General features: G+C 46.4%; 1 protein-coding gene across 2 annotated transcripts in view; it reads left to right on the forward strand.

The window, feature by feature from the left end:
• The first annotated feature begins 6,666 nt into the window (after window positions 1-6,666).
• Window positions 6,667-24,261, forward strand: part of LGMN (legumain) — a 46,096-nt gene continuing 28,501 nt past the window's right edge. The window contains exons 1-2 of one of the 2 annotated variants that reach the window (XM_055288355.2): window positions 6,667-6,889; window positions 22,500-22,666. In XM_055288355.2, coding sequence (XP_055144330.1) covers window positions 22,529-22,666 — 138 coding nt within the window. In that variant the 5' untranslated portion in view covers window positions 6,667-6,889; window positions 22,500-22,528. The remainder of the gene's footprint in view (window positions 6,890-22,499; window positions 22,667-24,261) is intronic. The other variant, XM_063643982.1, reaches the window with a different exon arrangement.

Genomic DNA, 24,261 nt, shown 5'->3' on the forward strand with positions numbered 1-24,261 from the left:
CCCCTGCTTTTAAACAGTTTAAATTTTAGTGGTGAGCCAGGAAATAAACAAACAAGTGTACATAGTCAGGTAGTAAAGCAAGGTTGAAGGCTGAAGCGTGATGGAGGTTTGTAGCTGTTTTAGGTCCACGGCTCAGGACAGCCTCTCTAAGAGGGATGTGCCATTTGGGTAGAAGCCAGCTGTGCAACTGGAAGGGGAAAGGCATTCTAGGAACTGGGAACTGGAAACTGCAAATGCAAAGACAAGAAGGCCATCGTGGCTGGAGTGGAGCAAGTGAGGTGGCAGTAAATGAGGTCATGGGGCTAAGCAGAAATCAAGTGATATTAACTGGGCAGGATCTTATTTTAGAAAGGATGGAATGAATGAGCTGGAATTATGATGAAAACTTTTAGAAACAGTGGTGATGGTTGCACAACAATGTGGATTTAATTAATGCCACTGAACTACACACTTAAAAATCATTAAAATTTCATATTTTATGTTATATATGCATTTACTACAATTAACAATTTTAAAAAGAAAATTTTTAATAAAGAATAAATAGTGCTTGGTCAGAATTTTTTTAAAAAGGGAGCTGGGGACCAGAGGAAACAGCATAATTAAATACACAGGAGAAGTAAAAAAAAAAAAAAAAAATCCCCTGAAGGACGCCCAAGGGAAACTTCTGGAGTGCTCCCAGGCTCAATTTTCTGAGTGTTGATTATCCGGGTGTTTCATTTTCTGAAGCTTTATTTATTGAACCATGCATTTATAGTTTGAGCATTTTTCCCCTATATTTTATACTTCAGTTGAAATATTCACATTTGACTCCATCTATGGTGGGGAGAATTGACTGTGACAACCCTGAGAGAGCAGGTGAGTGCCTGATACTTATGCACTCAGTAAGTAGTTGACGCATGGTTAGACCCTGTTCTTAGGTTTTTTTTTTTTACATGTACTAACTCATTTCATATTTGCAACGGCCCTATGAAATAGAGCACTGTAACTATCATTTCCTATTTTATAAATGAAGAACCTGAAGCATAGACAGATATAATAATTGTCCAAGGTAACACAGTCAGTAATTGCCAGAGCTGGAATATAAACCCAGGCAATCTGGATCCAGAGCCCACACCTTTATTTTTTAAATTTTATTTTACTTTTTGGAGGCAAAGACTTGCTGTGTTGCCCAGGCTGGAGTGCAGTGGTGTGATCTCAGCTTATTGCAACCTCCGCCTCCTGGGCTCAAGCAATTCTCCTGCCTCAGCCTCTTGAGTAGATGGGACCACAGGTGCACACCACCACACCCAGCTAGTTTTTTGTATTTTTAGTAAAGATGGGGTTTCACCATGTTGCCCAGGCTGGTCTTGATCCTGAGCTCAAGTGATCCGCCCACCTCAGCCTTCCAAAGTGCTGGGATTACAGGCATGAGCCACCGCGCCCAGCCCAGAGCCCTCACCTTTAATCATTACATCAAGCAAAATGAATGAATGAATATGTTAACGCCCTCTATAAACCAGTGGTTCTCAACATGGGGGGTGTGGTGCACATTTTGCCCATCTCCAGGGTATTTTTGGGACTGTCTGAAGACACTTTTGGTTCTAACAACTCGGAGGAGGGATGCTAGTATCATCAGGTGGGCAGAGGCCAGGGATGCTACTAAACACTCTGCAATGCATAGGACAGCTCCCCCAACAACAAAGAATCCACACCCCCCAAAACCAAACCAAAACCAAACCAAAACCAAGCCAAACAGAAACCCACAAAAACAAAGAATTACCCACTCCCAAACGTCCATAGTGCTGAGGTAGTGTATTAGTTCTCACATTGCCATAAAGAAATACCTGAGACTGGGTAATTTATAAAGAAAAGAGGTTTAATTGGCTCACGGTTCTGCAAGCTGTACAGGAAACACACTGACTTTTGCTTCTGGGGATTCCTCAGGAAGCTTCCAATCATGACGGAAGGCAAAGGGGGAACCAGCACTTCGCATGGCGGACGCAGGAGGAAGAGAGAGAGCAGGGAGGTGCCATGCACTTTTAAATGATCTGACCTCGGGAGAACTTACTATCTCCAGGACAGTACCAAGGAAGACGGTGCTAAACCATTCATGAGAAACCATCCCCATGATTCAGTTACCTCCCACCAGGCCCTACCTCCAACCTTGGGGATTACAATTCAACATGAGATTTGGTGGGGACACAGATCCAAACCATATCAGATAGAGAAACTCTTCTCTAAACCTAACCAATACATTTCACATTCTCCAATTGTTGTTGCTTTATAATCTTAACCTCTCACTCAATCTCCCATCAGATTTTTCTTTTTTGAGACAGGCTAGAGTGCAGTGGCATGATTCAGCTCATTGCAACCTCTGTCTCCTGGGTTCAAGCAATTCTCCTGCCTCAGCCTCCCTAGTAGCTGGGATTACAGGCACATGCCACCACGCCTGGCTAATTTTTTGTATTTTTAGTAGAGACGGGATTTCACCATGTTGGTCAGGCTGGTCTTGAACTCCTGACCTCAGGTGATCTGCCCACCTCGGCCTCCCAAAGTGCTGAGATTACAGGCGTGAGCCACCTTGTCCAGCCTCATTATTAGATTTTTAAAAAGATTCTTATTCTGAAATTACTCCTTGGTGCTGTTATCTCTGTTGATCAGTTATCTGCCACATTCTCATGATGTCACTTATTCATACCTGGCACCAGTCTCACTAACCTCTGGTTGCGTGGTATGGTAGCAAAAGTCCCAGACATGACTTTTCTTGTGAGAATTCTGGTGGGGGCATTTGATGGAGAGGTCCTCATGCCTATCTAAACACAGGGAGCCTGCCACCTTCCTGCCACCTACCCCTTCCTGCCACCCAGGGCTGTTTCAGTGCCCACCTCTGCTCCTGGTGTTTCCTGTGGGCTCAGCACTTTCTACACAGTACTGTCATCCCATGAGCAGAAACAGGAGCATGGGCACTTCCCAAGACCACAGATTCCTGCCTTGTTTTCCTCAGTGGAATTCTCAAGTTACAACCCAACAGCCAAAGGGATCCTCTGAACCCAGGGAGTAGCTAATGCGTATGGGGAACTGACTTGGTCTAAGTACTGTGCGAACAAATTTAATCCACAGAGAGACCTTATGAAGTAGGTACTGTTTTTTCCATTTTACACTTGGGAAAAACCAGGCGCTGAGAAACTAAGTAACTTGCTCAGCTCACACAGCTTGTAAGTGGTAGAGTTGGGATTTGAATCCAGGTACCTTGATGGCAGAGCTCAACATATGCACCTGACCCCTACTCCAGGACTCTCTCAGCCTCCTCCTTGCTGCTGGCCTAAGCCTCTTTTGGGGCTAGCCTGCATCATCACCGTGGCAACCTCCAGTAACCCCTCCCATTAGCTCACAACTTGCAGCCACCCTGTCTTTTTCAGACTTTGAGCTCTCAGCCCACACTGTTGTTGAGGGAGACCAAGAGGGTTATCTCTTGTCCTGTGTTTGCTTAAATATGCCAGGCATCAGGCCACTGTTTTTATTTAGAGACATGGTCTCACCGTTGCCCAGGCTGGAGTGCAGTAGTACAATCATAGCTCACTGTAGCCTCTAGCTCCCAGGCTCAAGTAATGTTCCTGCCCTCAGCCTCCCAATTAGTTGGGACCACAGGTGTGCACCACCACATGCGGCTGATTTTTTAAATTCTTGATAGAGACAAGGTCTCACTATATTGCCCAGGCTGGTCTTGAATTCCTAGCCTCAAGCAATCCTCCTGTCTTGGCCTCCCAAAGTGATGGGATTACAGGAATTAGCCACTGCACCCAGCTGCAGGCTACTATTTTTATCCCATTTCAACCGTTAAAGCCTTAATCAGGCAAAGGCCACGATTTATTCTCAATTAGGGAGTAGTTAAGGACACACTCTGCCTCACTTCCTAGACAGTGAATTCCTGAGGGGAAGAAACAAACTCCTTTTTATCTAAATGCTCAGCTGCACCTGGCATATAAGGTGCACCTACTAAATGTGTTGTGGAATAAACAGATGAATGAACTCCTGATGCTCCCCACTGCAGAAGATTTCGAAAGTATAGCACTCATGAGAGTTGGCAAAGGACTTAGGCAGACCTGGGCTTGAAGCCCAAGGTCACTTCGAAGCTATGATGCTGGACCATGTACTTAACCCAGGGTTTGGCAATTTCCCTTGTGTGAAGAGTCAGACAGCAGACATTTTCAGCTTTGTGGGCCACAAGACTTCTCTCATAGCTATTAATATTCAACTCTGTCTTATCTGTAAAAATAGCCAGAGATAAGGTGTCCGGAATTGGTTCCTTCTGGTGGGTTCTTGGTCTTGCTGACTTCAAGAATGAAGCTGCAGACCCTCACGGTGAGTGTTCCTCTCAAAAAAAAAAAAAAAAAAGAAAACTGAATCTTGCTCTGTCACCGAGACTGGAGTGCAGTGGCGCCATCTTGGCTCACTGCAAGCTCTGCCTCCCAGGTTCACTCCATTCTCCTGCCTCACCCTCACCAGTAGCTGGGACTACAGACGGCCGCCACAACACCCGGCTAATTTTTTTTGTATTTTTAGTAGAGACGGGGTTTCACCGTGTTAGCCAGGATGGTCTCGATCTCCTGACCTCATGATCCGCCCGTCTTAGCCTCCCAAAGTGCTGGGATTATAGGCATGAGCCACTGCACCCTTGAGTGTTACAGTTCTTAAAGATGGTGTGTCCGGAGTTTGTTCCTTCAGATGTTCATATGTATCCTGAGTTTCTTCCTTCTGGTAGGTTCGTGGTCTCGCTGACTTCAGGAATGAAGCCGCAGACCTTCGCAGTGAGTGTTACAGCTCTTTAAGGTGGCGGGTCCTGAGTTGTTTGTTCCTCCGGGTGGGCTTGTGGTCTCGCTGGCTTCAGGACTGAAGCTCATAAAGTGCAAACCCAAAGAGTGAGCAGCAGCAAAAGTCACTGCAAAGAGCAAAAGAACAAAGACACCACATAACAGAAGCAGACACCAACAGGTTGCTGCTGCTCTCTCAGGTGGCCAGCTTTTATTCCCTTATTTGGCCCCGCCCACATCCTGCTGATTGGTCCATTTTACAGAGTACTGATTGGTCCGTTTTTACAGACTGCTGATTGGTGCATTTCCAAATCTCTAGCCAGACACAGCGCTGGTTGGTGCATTTTTACAGAGTGCTGATTGGTGCATTTACAAACCTTTAGCTAGACACAGAGCACTGATTGGTGTGTTTACAATCCTTTAGCTAGACAGAAAAGTTCTCCAAGTCCCCACCCGACCCAGAAGCCCAGCTGGCTTCGCCTCTCAATAATACCTAAATCAATGGGTGTGGCTGTGTTTTTATAAGCTTTTATTTACAAAAATAGGTGACAGCAGTGTGCTGATCTATGACTTACTGTAAAAAAGATTGTAGAAGACCACATGAGACAACCCATGAAGGTAGCCCGAACTCTTGTGCTGGAATGTCCTTGAGCAGGAGTGCACATACTCCATCACATAAATTCCATTTAACCCAATTGACTGAGGCTCACTACATGGCACTCGAATGGATCGTAGTTTGTTTTTCTCTCAAGTTCCTTGGGAGGCAACAACACTAAACATTTGAGAAGTAGCATTGTGTAGGAAGTAAGAGGTTGGGATTCTGGAACCATACTGCTTAGGTCATAGTTCTGGCTCTGACACTGAAGACATATGTGACCTTTGCAAAATTAACTTAACCTCCCTGACTTAACCTCCCTCGGTTGCCCTATCTGTAAAGCTTGGGTGACAATAACTGTCTTTCTCTCTTAAAGGGTTGTTATGGGGACTAAACGGGTCCAAATCACCTGAGACTTTCTAAAGATTCCAAAACCCAGACCACATGCAAACCAACAAAATCACAATTCCTGGGAGTAAGGCGGAGGTGTCAACCTAAAATAGAGTTTATTTAAGAGTAAAGTCTGAGGATGGACCACCCAGAAACACCAACTCCAAAGGAATGGATTTAGCGTTCTAAAGCAGGGAAGTTAAGGTTTCATTTATATAGGTAGGGATAGGAGTTTTGAGCAGGATAACAGTATTCCTACAAGGTTGGCACACAGGTACAGCAATTTGATTGGTTATTGGTTTCTTTTTGGGAAGGGAACATTGAACATTTTTTACACAGGGTGTAATAAAGATGGGTTTTATGTCTCTGGTCTAAGCAAAACAGGATGACAGAGGGAAGAAGTTATAATCTATAACAAGGTTCATTACTTAACAAGGCAGGAGCTTTTGTCCCTGAACTCGTTTAATTCTCCCTAGACATCGTTCAATAAAAGAAAGCAAGAATATAATGTGGGAATAGAAGTTGTAAGCATACGTGACTGACATTACAGTCACTTCAAGGCTTAAAGTGTTTTTTCGGTGGTGGGGGTGTTCCAACAGCTTTTCAATTTTATTTTCACAGGGGCATCAGTATTTTTGAGGCTTTCCTAAGTGGCTCCAATATGCAGACAGGTTTGCTCCAAGAGCTGGTATGATCTTTCGGTAGATGCTTTTGGAATCACTGCGCCCCCAGACCTCAAGTACCTCGGATTCCCCACCTCACTTCAGTGCGCAACTACTGCCCCTCCACCCCCGCGCCCAGTCCAGAAGCCCCTGCCCGTGCACACTGGGATTTGTAGTCCCTTTGGCTCGCCGGCCTCGTCCTCTCCTCCCATTGGTTTTGGCAGATGCCACGCCCCATAGCTCCACCAGTCACCGCGGCACAGTGGCCCTTAAGCGAGGAGCGGCGGCGCCCGCAGCAATCACAGCAGTGCAGACGTCCTGGGTGTTTGGTGTGAGGCTGCGCGCCGCCGCGAGTTCTCACGGTCCCGCCGGCGCCACCTCCGCGGTCACTCACCGCCGCGGTCACTCACCGCCGCCGCCGCCACCACTGCCACCACGGTCGCCTGCCACAGGTAACCTCGAGCCCCAGCACAGAAGCGGGTTCAGTCCCCGCGCCCGAGGCCAGGGCCTCCCGTCTCTTCTCTGAGGCTCTCGATCTCAGGGCTGGGATTTTCATTTTTCCCGTCCCTTTATGAGTAATCAGTTTCTCACCGTGCGAGGGGGAATTTCGGGAAACAGTGAATCCCGAGGGAAGGGAAACCTGCTTGGTGGGGCTGGGGGTGGAGGTTTGTCGTTTCTCACGCGTGTTGTGGCTGGAAGGGCGCAGTGCTCTGGAGGGGGAAACTATGGCGCGGGAGGAGACGGGATTTGCTGAGATCCCACAGCCAAGGGCCCCAACAGGGACTGGGGCTTGGTTCCAGCCTTTACGACCTAGGAGCAGTTTAGACTTTTGATGTTTTTAATGTGGAGGATTGCACCCGTGGGAAAGGGCTATTAACGACAACAAAAATACCCAGGCTTATAAAGACATCTATTTAGAGAACAGGGAAGCTCTGGTTCTGGGAGGTTTGAGCTGGTGAGAGTTTCAGGACCACCCGCATCAATCTTGGAAGTGAAAGTTAACTGGTTTCTTTTCCCGTCCCTATTTGATTTGAGGTTATACCTACGTGGAGTGTTCTATGCCAAGCATTATAGTATCTGGGGGCTGGAAGAAGAAACTTTGTGTCGCGTGCTTTGTTTTATAGATGAAAAGGAGTGCCCAGGGTAGTTGACTAGCCCTGTGGTATGAGGTGAATGGAGTAGCCCAGCTTTCTTTACTCTGGGACTTGCATAGCAAACATTTTCGAGCCTTACTAAGCTTTTTGAGCAGAGATTGTTTCATAAAGGGGAGAGACAATCTCTAGTGAACAGTTCCAGTGTTAAAGGACGAGTATACAGGTGTGTACAGGGGCAGCATCTAACCCTAACCTGTGGGAGAGGTTGAGACTTCGCAGAGGTGGGGAGGCTCGAGTGGAGTTTGTTTTTTTTTGTTTGTTTTGTTTTGTTTTTGAGACGGAGTCTCGCTCCGTCGCCCAGGCTGGAGTGCAGTGGTGCGATCTCGGCTCACTGCAACCTCCACCTTTCCGGTTCAAGCGATTCTCCTGTCTCACCCTCCCAAGTTCTGGGATTATAGGCACCTGCCACCGTGCCCGGCTAATTTTTGTGTTTTTAGTAGAGACGAGGTTTCACCATGTTGGCCAGGCTGGTCTCGAACTCCTGACAAGTGATCGCCCGTTTCAGCCTCCCAAAGTGCTGGGATTACAGGCATGAGTCACCACGTCTCGCCTTGGAGTTTGAGGGCTGGGCAGGACCTAGTGAGATGAAGGAAGAAAAGAGTGTTTCATCTGGAAAACAGCATGATGAAGGCAGAGAAAGAGCAATGCTTTTGCACTGGAGTCGTGGAGTCTGGTGCAGTAAAGGGATTTCATGTGGGTGGTAGATTTTTTTTTTTTTTTTTTTTTTTTGAGACGGAGTCTCGCTCTGTCACCCAGGCTGGAGTGCAGTGGCGCTATCTCGGCTCACTGCAAGCTCTACCTCCCAGGTTCACGCCATTCTCCTGCCTCGGCCTCCCGAGTAGCTAGGACTACAGGCGCCCGCCACCACGCCCGGCTAATTTGTTGTATTTTTAGTAGAGACAGGGTTTCACCGTGTTAGCCAGGATGGTCTCGATCTGCTGACCTCATGATCCACCTGCCTCGGCCTCCCAAAGTGCTGAGATTACAGGCGTGAGCCACCGCGCCCGGCCGGTGGTGGGATTTTATGAGTGTGAGAATAGAGAGGTACATCTTCCAGGGCTTCCTGTGCTGCTGTGAGAGATTTGGAGTTTATCCTGAATGTCCAGGAAGCCACATTTACTGTAGATATGTATCTCAGATACTCTGTAGTGTGGAAAAGTGTTGGAGAGAGGCCACACTAAGGATAGGGAGGTCATTGCAGTAATCCCCAGGAGAATTACAAGGGTTTTAAAGACAGTTGCAGTGGGAGGGGAGGAGAAAAGATTTGACAGCTCTAAGCAGGTAGAATACACCATACCCAGCATTAGTCAGTAAGAAATATGTAGAAGTAAACTCTGTCTCTTGAGTTTTTCAGCCGATGACTATCTTTTGAAGAAATGTCCAGCATATTTTTTTTTTAACTGCACAAGTTGCTTTGCAGACCGTAATTGGAATCCCAGTTTATCAGGGGGAAGTTGTCACATGTACTGAGGGTATTGAAATCTGAATGGTTAAATAATCATATGATAAGACTCAAATTTTCTTGTAATCCAGGAAATGCACATTGAAACCATAATTAGATCATTGTATATTCATCAGATTAGGAATTGCAAAGTTTGACACTATCAAGAGATGATAAACGTTTGAAGAAAATGAGATTCTCGCTGGGCGCGGTGGCTCACGCCTGTAATCCCAGCACTTTGGGAGGCCGGGGCGGTGGATCACGAGGTCAGGAGATCAAGACCATCCTGGCCAACGTGGTGAAACCCCGTATCTACTAAAAAATACAGAAATTACCTGGGCATGGTGGCACGTGCCTGTAATCCCAGCTACTTGGGAGGCTGAGGCAGTAGAATCGCTTGAACCAGGGAGCTGGAGGTTGCAGTGGGCCGAGATGGTGCCACTGTACTCCAGCCTCGCCAGAGAGCGACATGCCGTCTCAAAAAAAAAAAAAAGAAAATGAGATTCTCATTCACTACTGGTTGCAAGTGTATCTTTGAACAGTATAGCCACTAGAAGATTGGATATATCTTAAGATCAGTGGTTCCACTTCTAGAAAATACTAAGCAGCCAGAGACATTTGTATACAAGGGGAAGGATATTAGGGTTGTTTGTGGCAACACTGTTTATAATGGTTTAAAAAATTGGAAACAGCCTAAATGTCCATTACTAGGGGAATGCTTGTAGAGTGGGTATATATCTTTTTATAGTAAATCGATTGGAAAGAAATGCTAATTTAGGATAGTGATTACTTTGCAGTGTGGGGAGGATGGGATGGGACGGAAGGAACAATTTCATCCGTAATGTGGAAAAAAGATGAGTGGGTTTATAAAATAACGGAGAATGGTCTGGATGATAGGTAACTGGTGTTTTATGTTATTCTTTGTACATTTTTATAGGTTAATGTCTACCCTTCAATTTCTTGAAGTAAAAGTTAAGTAAAAATTTAACTTGCATTAACATGTAGCTATAAAAGTTAGGCTCAGTCATTTTGGGAAAAGGCTGCTGCAAACTGCAGTGGTCCCAGGTTTCAAAAATAGTAATTTGGGTGAAAGAAAATTCAAATTCCAAATAAGCATTAAAAATTAAAATGTGGAGAAGTTATTAACCGTTGAGCAACGTTTTGGATTTTTAAATTATTTTATTTTTTGTAGAGACTGGATCTCACTATCTTGCCCAGGCCAGTCTCAAACTCCTGGGCCCAAGTGATCCTCTGGCTTCGGCCTCCCAGAGTACTGGGATTACAGGCAGGAGACACTGTGCCCACCATTGACCCAAATTTCCTTTCCTAGAAACCTATGTTCTAACCATTAATAGATTAAAAACATTTTTTGACTGCTTCTTTTGAAATACGTGTTACTTGCTTATATTTTCCATAATACTAAAAGATAGGCCAGGTGCAGTGGCTCACGCCTGTAATCCCAGCACTTTGGGAGGCTGAGGTGGGCGGGTCACCTGAGGTCAGGAGTTCGAGACCAGCCTCAACATGGAGAAACCCCGTCTCTACTAAGAATACAAAAAATTAGCCGGGCGTGGTGGTGCATGCCTGTAATCCCAGCTATTCGGGAGGCTGAGGCAGGAGAATTGCTTGAACCAGGGAGGCGGAGGTTGTGGTGAGCCGAGATCGTGCTGTTGCACTCCAGCCTGGGCAACAAGAGCGAAACTCCATCTCAAAAAAAAAAAAAAAAAAAAACTAAAAGATAATTTCCTAAAAAAAAGATAAAATCATTACTCTGTAAAATGTAAAACTGAACATGTGTTAAGGATTTTATTTAACTCATTAATGAGGTATTGGAGACTGCAAAGTACAGCCAATTTGTAGATTAGAAATACTGAATTGAATTTGCAAATGAAAAACAAAACTGGCCTGTCTACAGAGGGGGAAGGAAGTCAAATGAACCTACATTTGGTAACATGCATTTGCCTGTCTAGACTAGAATTATTTGCATTGCTGTTACCCATAGTATGCAGAATTATAAAAGAACTCCTATGAATTAGAATTAGGTGACCGTGAGGAGTGTGCTCTAATCTAGAAGCTAGTTTGCCAATGAATCACATTTTCTCTGCAGGAAAAAACAACAATAAACTAACCTGAGTAAAATAGATTTTTCTTTTTCTCTTTTTTTTCTTTTTGGAGAGCTTACCCTGTCACTAGGCTGGAGTGCAGTGGCGTGATCTCGGCTCACTGCAACCTCTGCCTCCTGGGTTCAAGCGATTCTCCTTCCTCAGCCTCCCGAGTAGATGGGACTACAGGCACATGCCACTACACCCAGCTGATTTTTGTATTTTTAGTAGAGACGGGGTTTCACCATGTTGGCCAGGATGGTATTGATCTCTTGACCTTGTGATCCGCCCACCTCGGCCTTTCCAAGTGCTGGGATTACAGGCATGAGCCACTGCTTCTGGCCTAGATTTTTCATCTGAGTTAAGATCTAGTTGGATGATGATGATGATAATGATAATTTTTTTTTTTTTTGAGACAGAGTCTCCCTCTGCTGCCCAGCTTAAGAGTGCTATGGTTTGATCTCGGCTCACTGCAACCTCTGCCTACAGGACTCAAGCAGTTCTCATGTCTCAGCTTCCCGAGTAGCTGGGATTACAGGTGCATACTACCATGCCTGGCTAATTTTTGTATTTTTAGTAGAGACGGGGTTTCGCATGTTGGCCAGGCTGGTCTTGAACTCCTGGCTTCAAGTGATCCACCCACCTTGGCCTCCCAAAGTGTTGGAATTACAGGTGCAAGCCACCACGCCCGGCCTGGGTTCTTTTTTTTTTTTTTTTTTGAGACGGAGTCTCGCTTTGTTGCCCAGGCTGGAGTGCAGTGGCGAGATCTTGGCTCACTGCAAGCTCCACCTCCCAGGTTCATGCCATTCTCCTGCCTCAGCCTCCCGAGTAGGTGGGACTATAGGTGCCCGCCACCATGCCTGGCTAATTTTTTTTGTATTTTTAGTAGAGACAGGGTTTCACTGTGTTAGGCAGGATGGTCTCAATCTCCTGACCTCATGATCCACCCACCTCAGCCTCCCAAAGTGCTGGGATTACAGGTGTGAGCCACCGCGCCCAGCCCTGGATTTTGTTTTAATCCCGTTCTTTAACCATAAAATCAAAGGATTTAAAGGACTGAATGACCCTTTATTAAACTCTACCATCTCATTTCACAGATGGACCGTGAAGGCCGAGAGAGAGGAAGGGTCTCCCCTGAGTTAGTAGCTATGTCTTTTGTTAAAGAAAAATTGCATCAGATGCCTTTTTTTTTGAGACAAGAGGACAGAGGTCTCACTCTCTCACCTAGGCTGGATGGTTCACTATAGCCTTGACTTCCCGGGCTCAAGTGATCCTCCCCACTCAGCCCCCGAGTAGCTGGGACCACAGGTGTGCACCATCATGCTGGCTGTATTTGCAGAGACAGAGTTTCCCTATGTTGCCCAGGCTGGTCTGCAACTACTGGGTTTGAGTGATCCTCCTGCCTTGGCCTCCCAAAGTGTTGAGATTACAGGCACGAGCCACCACACCCAGCCTGTATCCAATGCTTTTTAAAATGTTTTCTGTTTGACACAGGGTCTCACTGTGTTGCCCACGTAGGTCCCAAACTTCCAGGCTCTAGGAATCCTTCTACCTCAGCCTCCTAAGTAGCTGGGACTGCAGGCGTATGCCGGTGTGCCACGCATGGGTACTTTTTAAAAACAGCAAGACAGGCTGGGTGCAGTGGCTCACACCTGTAATCCCAGCACTTTGGGAGGCTAAGGCAGCAGGCATGTCACTTGAGGCCAGGAACTCGAGACCAGCCTGGCCAACATGGCGAAACCTAAAAATACAAAAATTAGCTGGCATGGTGGTGTATGCCTGTAATCTCAGCTACTCTGGAGGCTGACGCATGAGAATTGCTTGAGCCTTGGAGGTGGAGGTTGCGGTGAGCTGAGATCACTCCATTGCACTCCATTCTGGGCGACAGAGCAAGACTCTGTCCCAAAAAAAAAAAGCAAAACGAAACAAAAAACAGCAAGACATTTTCTTTTAGCTACTGCAGTAGGAGAGAGAGACTTCAGTATGGAATGGAGCTCAGCTCTAGGACGGCAAGGTCAGCTGGGGATTTATAGCCCATGGGCAAGGTGAGGGGGGGGTTAGTGGAATTCCTTAAAATATTCAGTATACTAAGGTGCCATTTTTTGAGGTAGTGGGTCCTGAACCCCATCAATAGAATATTACTAAGAGGAACTTCATTAGATATCGAGGGTGAGACATTCTCTTCTGGATTCTTGCTAAAACTGGATCTGGCAGACCAAGGCCTTGTGGAGAAGAGGGCTCAGTGGAACCTGACTAAAGTTTGGTCAAGGAGACAGTTCTTGTCACCTGTCCTTATTTCTTCTGCATGTTGTCAGCCGAAAAACCTTGCAGGATGATTTTATTCTTTTTATTAGACGGAGTCTCACTCTATTGCCCAGGCCGGAGTGCAGTGGCACGATCTCAGCTCACTGCAACCTTTGCCTCCCGGGTTCAAGCCATTCTCCTGCCTCAGCCTCCCGAGTAGCTGGCATTACAGGCGCCCACCACCACGCCCAGGTAATTTTTGTATTTTTAGTAGAGACGGGGTTTCACCATGTTGGCCAGGCTGGTTTCAAACTCCTGACCTCAAATGATCCGCCCGCCTTGGCCTTCCGAAGTGCTAAGATTACAGTGTGAGCCACCATGCCTGGCCTTCAAGATGATTTTATTCTAAACCCCTAGAAAGCAGAGAGTAGGATCAAAACCTTTAGCTTTGGAAGGCTCTTTACAGATTTCATTGTCTAACTAGCTGCTTTGCTTGGCTTTGATGGTTTTCTGTGTCTAACCCAGAGCCAGTAGCTGGCACTGAGGGGTCACTCCTGATGGCAGTTAAGGTGTAGGCTTTGGTATCAGACCTGGATGTGAACTTGACTCTGCTACTTAGATGGCCCTGTGAACTTGACCTTATTACTTGCATTGTTGGTGATAATTTATCTGGAATGGGCACTGCATTCCAAACTTCTCAAGTGGATTAAACCTGACTTGATGGTACATTTCTTGAAGCCAAGTGAAGTCTTTTTTTTTTTTTTTCTTGACAGGGTCTCACTCTGTTGCCCAGGCTGGAGTGCAGTGGCACAATCTCGGCTCACTGCAACCTCTGCCTCCCGGGTTCAAGCAATTCTCCTGCCTCAGCCTCCCGAGTAGCTGGGATTACAGGCGTGTGCCACCATGCTTGGCTAATTTTCATATTTTTAGTAGAGATGGGGTTTCACCATGTTGTCCAGGCTGGTCTCGAACTCCTGGTGTCAAGTGATCCACCCACCTCAGCCTCCCAAAATGCTGGGATTACAGGCATGAGCCACTGCACCCGGCCCCAAGCGAAGTCTCTTAAGTGAATTACTGACCTGGTATAGCCCTGTAACCTAAGCAGGGACGAAGGCCGAGTGGGAACAGCAGAGGACTTGTCATTGGAGGCTGGTGAAGTCTGTAAAGGCTTGTTCATTGACTTTGACTTTGTGTAGCTCAGATGCTCCATTGATAGGCTCTTCTAAGACAAGAGCTGTTGATGCAGCAAGCCCACTAGTGCCTTAAAATAGTAGGGCACGAAGGAGCACCGTGGGTGTCCTACTGCCGGAGGAAACTGTGAGGGCCTGCTCTGTGCTCGGGCCCTGGGGTGCAAGGTGCAGTGCCTGTGGTTCTGGAGCCTCCCAGACTTTCACATAAGCAACTCTTTCTTTGTGTGACAAGCAGGTGATGTAGTGGAACAAGCACAGTCTTTGCCGTCAGATCTGTGTGGTCCCAGCAGTGCCACTGACCACCAAGTTTCTCTACCTTTCTGAGCCTCAGTTTCCACACCTGTCTGAAGGGAGTGGGGATCCTTGCTTACATGGAACTGTTGTGAGGATGGTGTGAATAAAGTGTCTTTCTTGCACGTTGTGTGGTCCACAGTAGATACCCACAAATGTGCCACTCCCCACCTCTGTGCCACTCTGCAACACATCCCAGCCTCTGGGAGTCTTTCTTTCTTTCTTTTTTTTTTTTTTTGAGACGGAGTTTCACTCTTGTTGCCCAGGCTGGAGTGCAATGGCGCGATCTCGCCTCACTGCAACCTCTGCCTCCTGGGTTCAAGTGATTCTCATGCCTCAGCCTCCCGAGTAGCTGGGATTACAGGCATGTACAACCACGCCTGGCTAATTTTGTATTTTTAGTAGAGATGGGGGTTTCTCCATATTGATCAGGCTGGTCTTGAACTCCCGACCTCAGGTGATCCTCCCAACTCGGCCTTCCAAAGTGCTGGGATTGCAGGCATGAGTCACTGCGTCCGGCTGGGAGTCTTTCTCTCTGATCTCCCCTGGCTAGAGCAACGACTGTCTGTGTTGTGTTCTCCCTGCACGTGGTTAGCAGACAACACACGTGCCCCAACAGCACCTCTGGGAGATCTTTCCAGTCTTGGCGCATTACGATCTGCCTTAGGTTCTTTTTAAAGGCTTCACAGTATCCCACCATAAGGCTGTACTGTAATTGATCCAGCTAGACATTTACGTTGCTTCCAGTGGTTTGCTCTAATGTATGGGCTGGTGCCCTCACCTCCATAGTTTCTTCCCCTTTTACAAATGACACCTCCCACTCCTACTGGGACTCCCTCCCTCTCCTGCCTTATTTTTGTCTATCACTGTCATCACTATCTGACAACCTATGTGTTTAAATGTTCTGTCTCTTCTCTCTGGAGTGCCACCTCCATGAAGAGTTTTGTCTGTTTGGTTCAGTGTTCAGGGCCTGTGAGCAGCTAGCAGGTGCTCAGTCCACGTTTGTTGGATGGATTCGGGGTGGGGGTGGATGTAGGAGAGAGTAGATAGGAGGAGAGGAAGTGAAAGGAGAGGAGGTAGATGATGATGATGATGCCTCTGTGAGATGAGGCCTGTGTAATGGGGACCCTGGAGAGCCACAGCCAAAAACAGCAGAGTCACAAAGAGCGAGTAGTTTAGCTGGCATCGTTCACTTTTTCATCAGTTTTTCACTTTGATAAACCAGGAATCATAGGGATGCTGCCAGATTATTGGTGACTTTGTTTTGATGCCTTGACTTTGTCAAAAATCATACAATAAATGCCCATAGGAAATTAGCATGTAAGGTAGCTGCTTTGAGGCATGTTCATTGCCAAGGGTAATGGAATGATTATTTTACTTTTGTGTCTCTCTTCACCCCAGGCCTTTCTATTTTTATATGTTTCCCAAAATAGTGTTAGTGTATGTGGTTTTTTTTTTTTTGTTTTTTGTTTTTTTTTTGAGACAGCGTCTTGCTCTGTCACCAGGCTGGAGTGCAGTGGTGCGATCTTGGCTCACTGCAACCTCTGCCTCCCAGGTCCAAGCGATTCTCCTGCCTCTGCCTCCAGAGTAGCTGGGACTACAGGTGCATACCACCATGCCCAGCTAATTTTTGTATTATTAGTAGAGACAGGGTTTCACCATGTTGGCCAGGATGGTCTCGATCTCTTGACCTCATGATCTGCCCACCTCGGCCTCCCAAAGTGCTGGGATTACAGGCATGAGCCACAGTGCCCTGCCATGTATGTGGTTTTTTAAAGTAGCATTTTCTTTTTGGCAACATAACGTGAGGCTTTTAATACAGCGTTGTAGTCGGGGAATCACGACTCTGTGTTTATAAGAAAAAAGAATGATGGAGCAGGACCATCACCAAGTAGAGACTATGAAAATGTCATTTTTTTTGGCCGGGCGCGGTGGCTCATGCCTGTAATCCCAGCACTTTGGGGGGCTGAGACGGACGGATCACGAGGTCAGGAGATCGAGACCATCCTGGCTAACACGGTGAAACCCCATCTCTAATAAAAATACAAAAAATTAGCTGGGCATGGTGGCGGGTGCCTGTAGTCCCAGCTACTCAGGAGGCTGAGGCAGGAGAATGGCATGAACCCTGGGGGGCGGAGCCTGCAGTGAGCCGAGATCGCGCCACTGCACTCCAGCCTGGGCGAGAGGGAGACTTCGTCTCAAAAAAAAAAAAAAGAAAATGTCATTTTCTGTATCAGTAGGGCACAGAGGATTAGAAGAATGAAGGATTAACTCGATTTTGTAAAAATAACCAAGTGGTGCTTTTTTTGGTGCCTGCTGCATGTTTGCTAATTTAGGTGGATAAGTTGGTGGTGTCCGTTCTGTTGTTCACAGTCAGGTCAACCATTTGTTTCTGGTGTTTTATTTATTCATTTTTCCCCTAAATATAAGGGGGTAAAAGTCACACACCATTGCCCCCAGAGGAATGAGCCTCTTTGAGACTATGTCATATGAACGAAACTCAGAATAAACAGGTGTGCAAACTAGGGAACCCATTTATTGCTGATGAAAGATGACAGTAACAGCCAGGCTGTGCCTGCCATGTGGTCTGGGGGCATCTTCTCACTCCCTTCGACGGGGCCAGCAACTTATGACCTATGGGCCAAACAAACCACCTATTTTATAGATAAAGTTTTATTGGAACATAACCATGTTCATTTGTTTATATATTGTCTCCGGCTGTAACTGGCTCATGGGTTAGTAATTCATCACTTCCAGACTCCAATTAACAAGAGCAAGATCTGGTACAAAGAAAGTGATTTATTTCCAAGTTGCTTAGGGGAAGAAGCACAGGCATCCCACCTTTCGATGCACTGCTTTGCTTTTGGAGCAGAAAGTGGGCACTTTTAAAAGGCAGGGAAGGAAGCAAGCAAGGTGGGGTGTCCACATGTTAGCTTGGTGTCTTATCTACTGTGCTGTCTGTCGGTTGAGCTGGTGACTGCTGGCATCTTTGTGGGCAGGACTAGGCCAAAAACTCCCCAGGTGGGAGGGAGTAGCAGGCTTGCTTTTTGACTAGTATCTCTCAAGGCAACCTCCTGGCGGGTGAGAGTTCTGTATTGGGCTGCTTTGGTCTGTAAATCAACTCTTAACTCTTGAGGAGTTAGATGAACTTGCCCTGTAGGAAGTGTCTGGTGAAGGAGGGGCGGGTAAAAGGCTCTATTTGTGTTTCTCAAGGGCTAAGTAGGAAGCGGGGAACCAGAGGAATGATAAAAGAAGAGGAGTGACAAAAATAATTCAACCATCTCTTAGAAAAATGCAAGTACTTGGTGACATGGCCGCTTTCAAGATACAGTGGCGGAGTTGAATAGTTGTGAGAGAGATGGCCTGGCCTGCAAAGCCAAAAATATTTACCTTCTCATCCTTTGCAGAGAAAGTTAGCCTACTCCTGCCCCAGGGTAAGGCTTTCCAGGGAGGCTGCTGGGTGAACTCCGAGTAGGTGAGAGCCGTTGGTTGGAACACCTTGGTAGTGACTGTCACACCTCTCTTGTGGGGTCACTGAAGAGCTTGGGGGACATGGATATTTTTGCTCTTTGACTCTCTCTCGCCTGTCCTCACTGTTATTTCTTCACAAGTTTGTATAATTGTATCTTGTATTGGTTCCTTACCTTCGAGCTGCCAGGGGTGCTTGAACCAGACTGACTATGTTGAACAAGGGCTGGGTAAAATTTGGCTGAGACCTGCTGGGCTGCAGTCCCTGGAGGTTAGGTATTCTTAGTCACAGGATGTTTACAGTTAAGGGAACAGGTTAATGTTTACCAGACAGACCCAGGAAAGGTCCTGATGTCCCAATATCTTAAGAACAAAAGCATTTTTAAATAATAAGTTCACTTTATGTATTTATGTATTTATTTATTTATTTAAGACAGGGTCTCGCTCTGTCACCCACGCTGGAGTGCAGTGGCGCAATCTTGGCTCACTGCAGCTTCTGCCTCCCGGGTTCAAGTGATTCTCGTGCCTCAGCCTCCTGAGTTAGCTGGGATTACAGGCGTGCGCCACCATGCCCAGCTAAATTTTGCATTTTTAGTAGAGATGGGGTTTCATCATGTTGCCCAGGCCGGTCTTGAACTCCTGACCTCAAGTGATCCGCCTGCCTCGGCCTCCCAAAGTACTGGGATTACAGGTGTGAGCCACTGCACCTGGCCATAAGTTTCACCTTAAAGATAATAACATAGATTCTTGTGAAAGACAGCAGTTCTACAAAGATTAACTGTCCTCTGTCACAAGCGCTGGTAGCAGGCACATCTCCCTGTGACTTTGTTTTGCTTTTTGTTTTATGTCTAAACAAGCATTGCACCTAAGGTGGACACGGTCCTTTTGCTTTTGGGAACACCCTGTTCTGTCCATAGAGTAACGCGTTCTTTCGTTGTTTCACTTGCTGAATAAGCTTGCTTGCACATTATTCTGTGGACTTGCCCCAAATTCTTTCTTGCATGAGGTCCAAGAACCCTCTGTTGAGGTCTGGATCAGAACCCCTTTCTGGAAACACAGCCCCACAGTGAGCTCTTGTCAGGTCGAGTGGACTTGTGGGGAGCCTCCTCAGGTGCACATTAACAGACCCGTGGTTCTAGCACTGGGGGTCCTCAGTACTCCACTGGCCTATCTGTTATGTGCCGTACTAGCCCGTACTCCAAGAAAAAAAAAAACCTGAAAAAAACAAATCTGGGGGCGTCTTACTGTAGTTACCAGTTGCCCGTCCATTGACCTTGCAGTGGAGCCAAAGAAACCTAAATTTAGCACCAATTCAGGCTTTCGGATTAAGAATTAAGTTCTTGTTAGGAGACAGTCCTTGAGGATGGAGCAGTGTAGTCTGTTGACCAGGATGCTGGGTTGAGGACAGGTGGACAAGAGCCTGGGGGATTTCATGCAGTTCTGCCACATCAAAAGTAATCTGAGGCTAGCAGCATAGTGTCACCTGACACTCATTAGAAATGCAGTCTCATGGCCGGACACGGTGACTCACACCTGTAATCCCAGCACTTTGGGAGGCCGAGATGTGCACATCACCTAAAGTCAGGCGTTTGAGACCAGCCTGGGCAACATGGCGAAACCCTGTCTCTACTAAAAATACAAAAATTAGCCAGGCATGGTGGCGGGCGCCTGTAATCTCAGCTACTCAGGAGGCTGAGGCAGGAGGATCGCTTGAACTTGGGAGGCAGAGGTTGCAGTGAGCTGAGATTGCCCCAGTGCACTCCAGCCTGAGCCACAGAGCAAGACTCCGTCCCTCCCCCCAAAAAAAAAGAAATGCAGTCTCAGGCCCTGCCCCAGGCCTACTGAATCAGAATCTGCCTCCTAGATCCCCAGGTGACCTAGGTGCATATTCAAGTGGGAGAATTACTGGCCTAAGACACTTTTCAGGAGACTCAGGACTTCCTATTTAGTTACTGGAGAAAATCCATCGCGTTGAGGGCTAGACTCAGAACGTTGAGGATGGTTTCTTCAGCTTAGGGATGGATCAGCCTTCATCTAGGTGTGTCCTCCATGAAGACACAGGCTTTGTTCTGTCCCTGTTGAGTTCCCAGCACCCAGCACCTTGTCTGGCAAAGAAGGTGTTGCGGAGACTCTGGCTGAGTGGTGAGTGAAGGAATGAATGAGCACCACCAGCCCTGCTTGTGGCATTGGGACAGAAGTCAGCCTCACCTATCTCCCGCTCTGAGTCCCCACATCTCAGTGACTGTGTATTTTTCTTATCGCGGAGACACAGGCTTGGTGCTGTTTTCCGTTTATACTTTAACAATGTATTTAAGGTTTTGGAATTGACGTATAAAAGAGAGCATGTACTTCAATAATATAAAGTTTTTTTTTTTTCTTTTTTGAGATGGAGTCTTGCTCTGTTGCCCAGACTGGAGTGTAGTGCTGTGATGCAGGCTCACTGCATCCTTCACCTCCCGGATTCTATCGATTCTCCTGCTTTAGCCTCCTGAGTAGCTGGGATTATAGGCTCCTGCCATCACGCCTGGCTAATTTTCGTATTTTTAGTAGAGACAGGGTTTCGCCATGTTGGCCAGGGTGATCTCAGACTCCTGACCTCAAGTGGTCCGTCTGCCTCCGCTTTCCTATGTGCTGGGATTGCAGGCGTGAGCCGCCATGCCCGGCCTCAGTAATAATAAAGTCTTGAGATGCAGAGCTATACTGCAGAAAGAGTGCCGGACCAGCCGTTCAGAAGGCATGGTCCCAGCTCTGGCCAACGCTGACAGTCCATGGCCGTTAGGCAGGTCATTGCTCTCAGACCTCAACCTGTCCTTTCTGTAGAACAAGGATGAAAATGTTTGCCCTGCATGTTGTACAGAGTATATGTCCATGCTCTGTAAGTGTGATGCAAAGACAACATGAATTAAAGTTTGACTATAGCTCATCCAGATAGTTCACCTTATAAACTTAAATTGCCCATCAATGTTTTTATTAAACCTGTACTGAATTTTTAGAAACTTTAAGTAATACACATTAATTGTATTAGAAGGAGACAAAAATGAGGAAGAAAATCACCCTTGATCCTGCCAACCACCCACCAATAACTACTGTTAAAATTTTGTCTGTCTTCCATATTTTTCTGCGTAGTTTATTTTTAAAATTTATTTTTTCTTATATAGCTTTTTTTATTCTTATTTTTAGTTTTGAGACAGAGTCTCACTCTGTCACCTAGGCTGGAGTGCAGTGGCCTGATCTTGGCTCACTGCAACCTCCGCCTCCTGGGTTCAGGCAATTCTCCTGCCTCAGCCTCCCAAGTAACTGAGATTACAGGTATATGCCACCACGCCCAGCTAATTTTGTATTAGGAGAGCCAGGGTTTTACCTTGTTGGCCAGTCTGGTCTTGAACTCCTGACCTAAGGTAATACACCTGCCTCGGCCTCCCGAAGTGCTAGGATTACAGGCGTGAGCCACTGCACCCAGTCTGCACAGTTTATTTTACATGTATATTCTTTTCTTACAAATACTTCATAGTATGTGGTAGATATGTTTCCAATAGTGAATTTTGTTGATGAATTTTATCTGCTGTATTTTGAGTTATGTCAAAAACTTTAAAAAGTGCCCAGAGCCCTTTCTAGATATTCTTTTATTTTATATGCATGACTTGGACATGTAGTGAAGATCGGGAGGTATGGACAGCCCCTTCTCCACGCACAGACTGGAGCAATAGAGCTAAAAATAGAAACCCCTCTCTGTTATCTTCAGCATACTCTGTCTGGTGGTTAAACGGCCTTATCTTTTTGACCCATTTACTATGATATTTTCTTACGGGCTGACAATGTTTATCTGTTTTTTTTTTTTGGAGACAAGAGTCTCACTCTGTCATCCAGACTGGAGTATGGTTGCACGGTCTAGCTCACTGCAGTCTCTGTCTCCCGGGTTCAAGTGATTCGCCTTCCTCAGCCTCCCGAGTAGCTGGGATTACAGGCACGTGCTACCACGCCCAGCTAAGTTTTGTATTTTTAGTAGAGACAGGGTCTTGCCATGTTGGCCAAGCTGGTCTCAAACTCCTGACCTCTTGATCCACGCTCCTCGGCCTCCCAAAGTGCTAGAATTAGAGGCGTGAGCCACCGCACCCAGCCCATGTTTATCTGTTCTTGTTGCTTTGTACTTGACTCTGTGTTTCCCTTCTCAGGTTTCTGCAGTTGAACTCCAAGGTGCAGAATGGTTTGGAAAGTAGCTGTATTCCTCAGTGTGGCTCTGGGCATTGGTGCTGTTCCTATAGATGATCCTGAAGATGGAGGCAAGCACTGGGTGGTGATCGTGGCGGGTTCAAATGGCTGGTATAATTATAGGCACCAGGTAAGAAAATGACTAATCTTTTTTTTTTTTTTTTTTTAGGACACTGGCATTCTGGAAACAATTCCAGACATTGTTAATATTAAATAGAAAAGACTTGAAAAGCCATTGACGGACCTGTTAGGCTGGCTATAACATAGGTGTGTTGGCGAGGATGTGGGGAAATCAGAACCCTCATATGTGTTGCCAGGAGGATTATAAGATGGTGTAGCCATTTTGAAAAACAGTTTGGCAGTTCCTCAGAAGTTTCTATAGGGCCATCTTAATCTGATGCAAGGTTTCTGAACCTTGGCACTGTTGATAGTTGGGGACCAGGTCATTCTTGGTTATTGGGGGCCATCTTGTGCATTTGAGGTTTAGCAGCGTCCATGACACCTACCCGTTAGATGATGGCAGCATCTCCTGCTCCACTGTAATAACCCAGAATTCTCCAGACATTGCCCAGTGTACCCAGGGAGCCAGATCACCCAGGTTGAGACCCACTTAGTTCAACATCTTCATTTTAGAGATAAGGAAACTGAGGCCTAGAGAGTGGAGGTGACTTGCTCAAGGTCACATGGCAAGTGGGGACCAGACAGGACTGAGTCCAGGACTCTGGTGACAGGACCCCCAGGCCTCTCTGCCCTACCGCTCTCTCTTCACACCCTCCTCCCCCATCTTTCCTGGATTTCCCCACATCAGCCTACCAGAAGGTAGAGAGAAGAAGAAAAGAATCCACATCTGAGTGTCCATGGAAAGTCCAGCCTCCCCTGTGGGATGTAAAATGGTGCAACCACCTTGGGAAAGAGTCTGGCCATTCCTCAAAAAGTTAAACATCAAATTGAACATATGACCCAGCAATTCCGCTCCTAAGTATGTCCTTAAGAGAGGTGAAAACATGTGTCTACACATAAACATGTACATGACTGTTCATAGCAATATTGTTCATAAGAGCCAAAAGGTGGAAACAACCCAGATGTCCATCAGAGGCTGAACAGAGAAACACAATGTGATTTATTCATGTAAGAAGATATTATTTGACTGTAAGAAAGGAAGAAGTACTCACACATGGTTCAACATGGATGAACCTTACAAACATGCGAAGGAGCTCGTCACACATATGTTATGATTCCATTTAAATGAAAGTCCAAATTTGGAAAATCTATAGAGATAGAAAGTAGGTTAGTAGTTGCCAAGGGCTGGGTGAAGGAGAGACTGGGTAGTAACTGCCAACGGACGTGGGGTCTGTCTTTGCAGGAATGAGAATGCTCTAGAAGTAGTGGTGATGAGTACACAACTTGGTGGACATACTAGAAACCACTGAATTGTCTGTTTTAGAAGACTGACTTTTAAGGTGCATGAATTCTATCTCAATACAGCTGTTACTTTTTTAAAAAAGTCATTTAATCTTGTCAGTCTCAGAAACAAATGCTTAGACTTGCAGTATCTATACATTGGGCTCTCTTCTAAGAGCACTTTACACAAAGTCCTTTAACTCCTGCGGTGGGGTTATGTGCTGTTGGTCCAGTTCTTACTCTCTCTTTATGAATGATTGGACTGAGGCATAGGCAAGGTCAGCAATTTGCCCAACGTGATATAGCTCACAAGTGGTGGGGCCA

This window comes from Symphalangus syndactylus, chromosome 8 (assembly GCF_028878055.3).
Source record: "Symphalangus syndactylus isolate Jambi chromosome 8, NHGRI_mSymSyn1-v2.1_pri, whole genome shotgun sequence".
In the NCBI taxonomy this organism is placed as follows: domain Eukaryota; kingdom Metazoa; phylum Chordata; class Mammalia; order Primates; family Hylobatidae; genus Symphalangus; species Symphalangus syndactylus.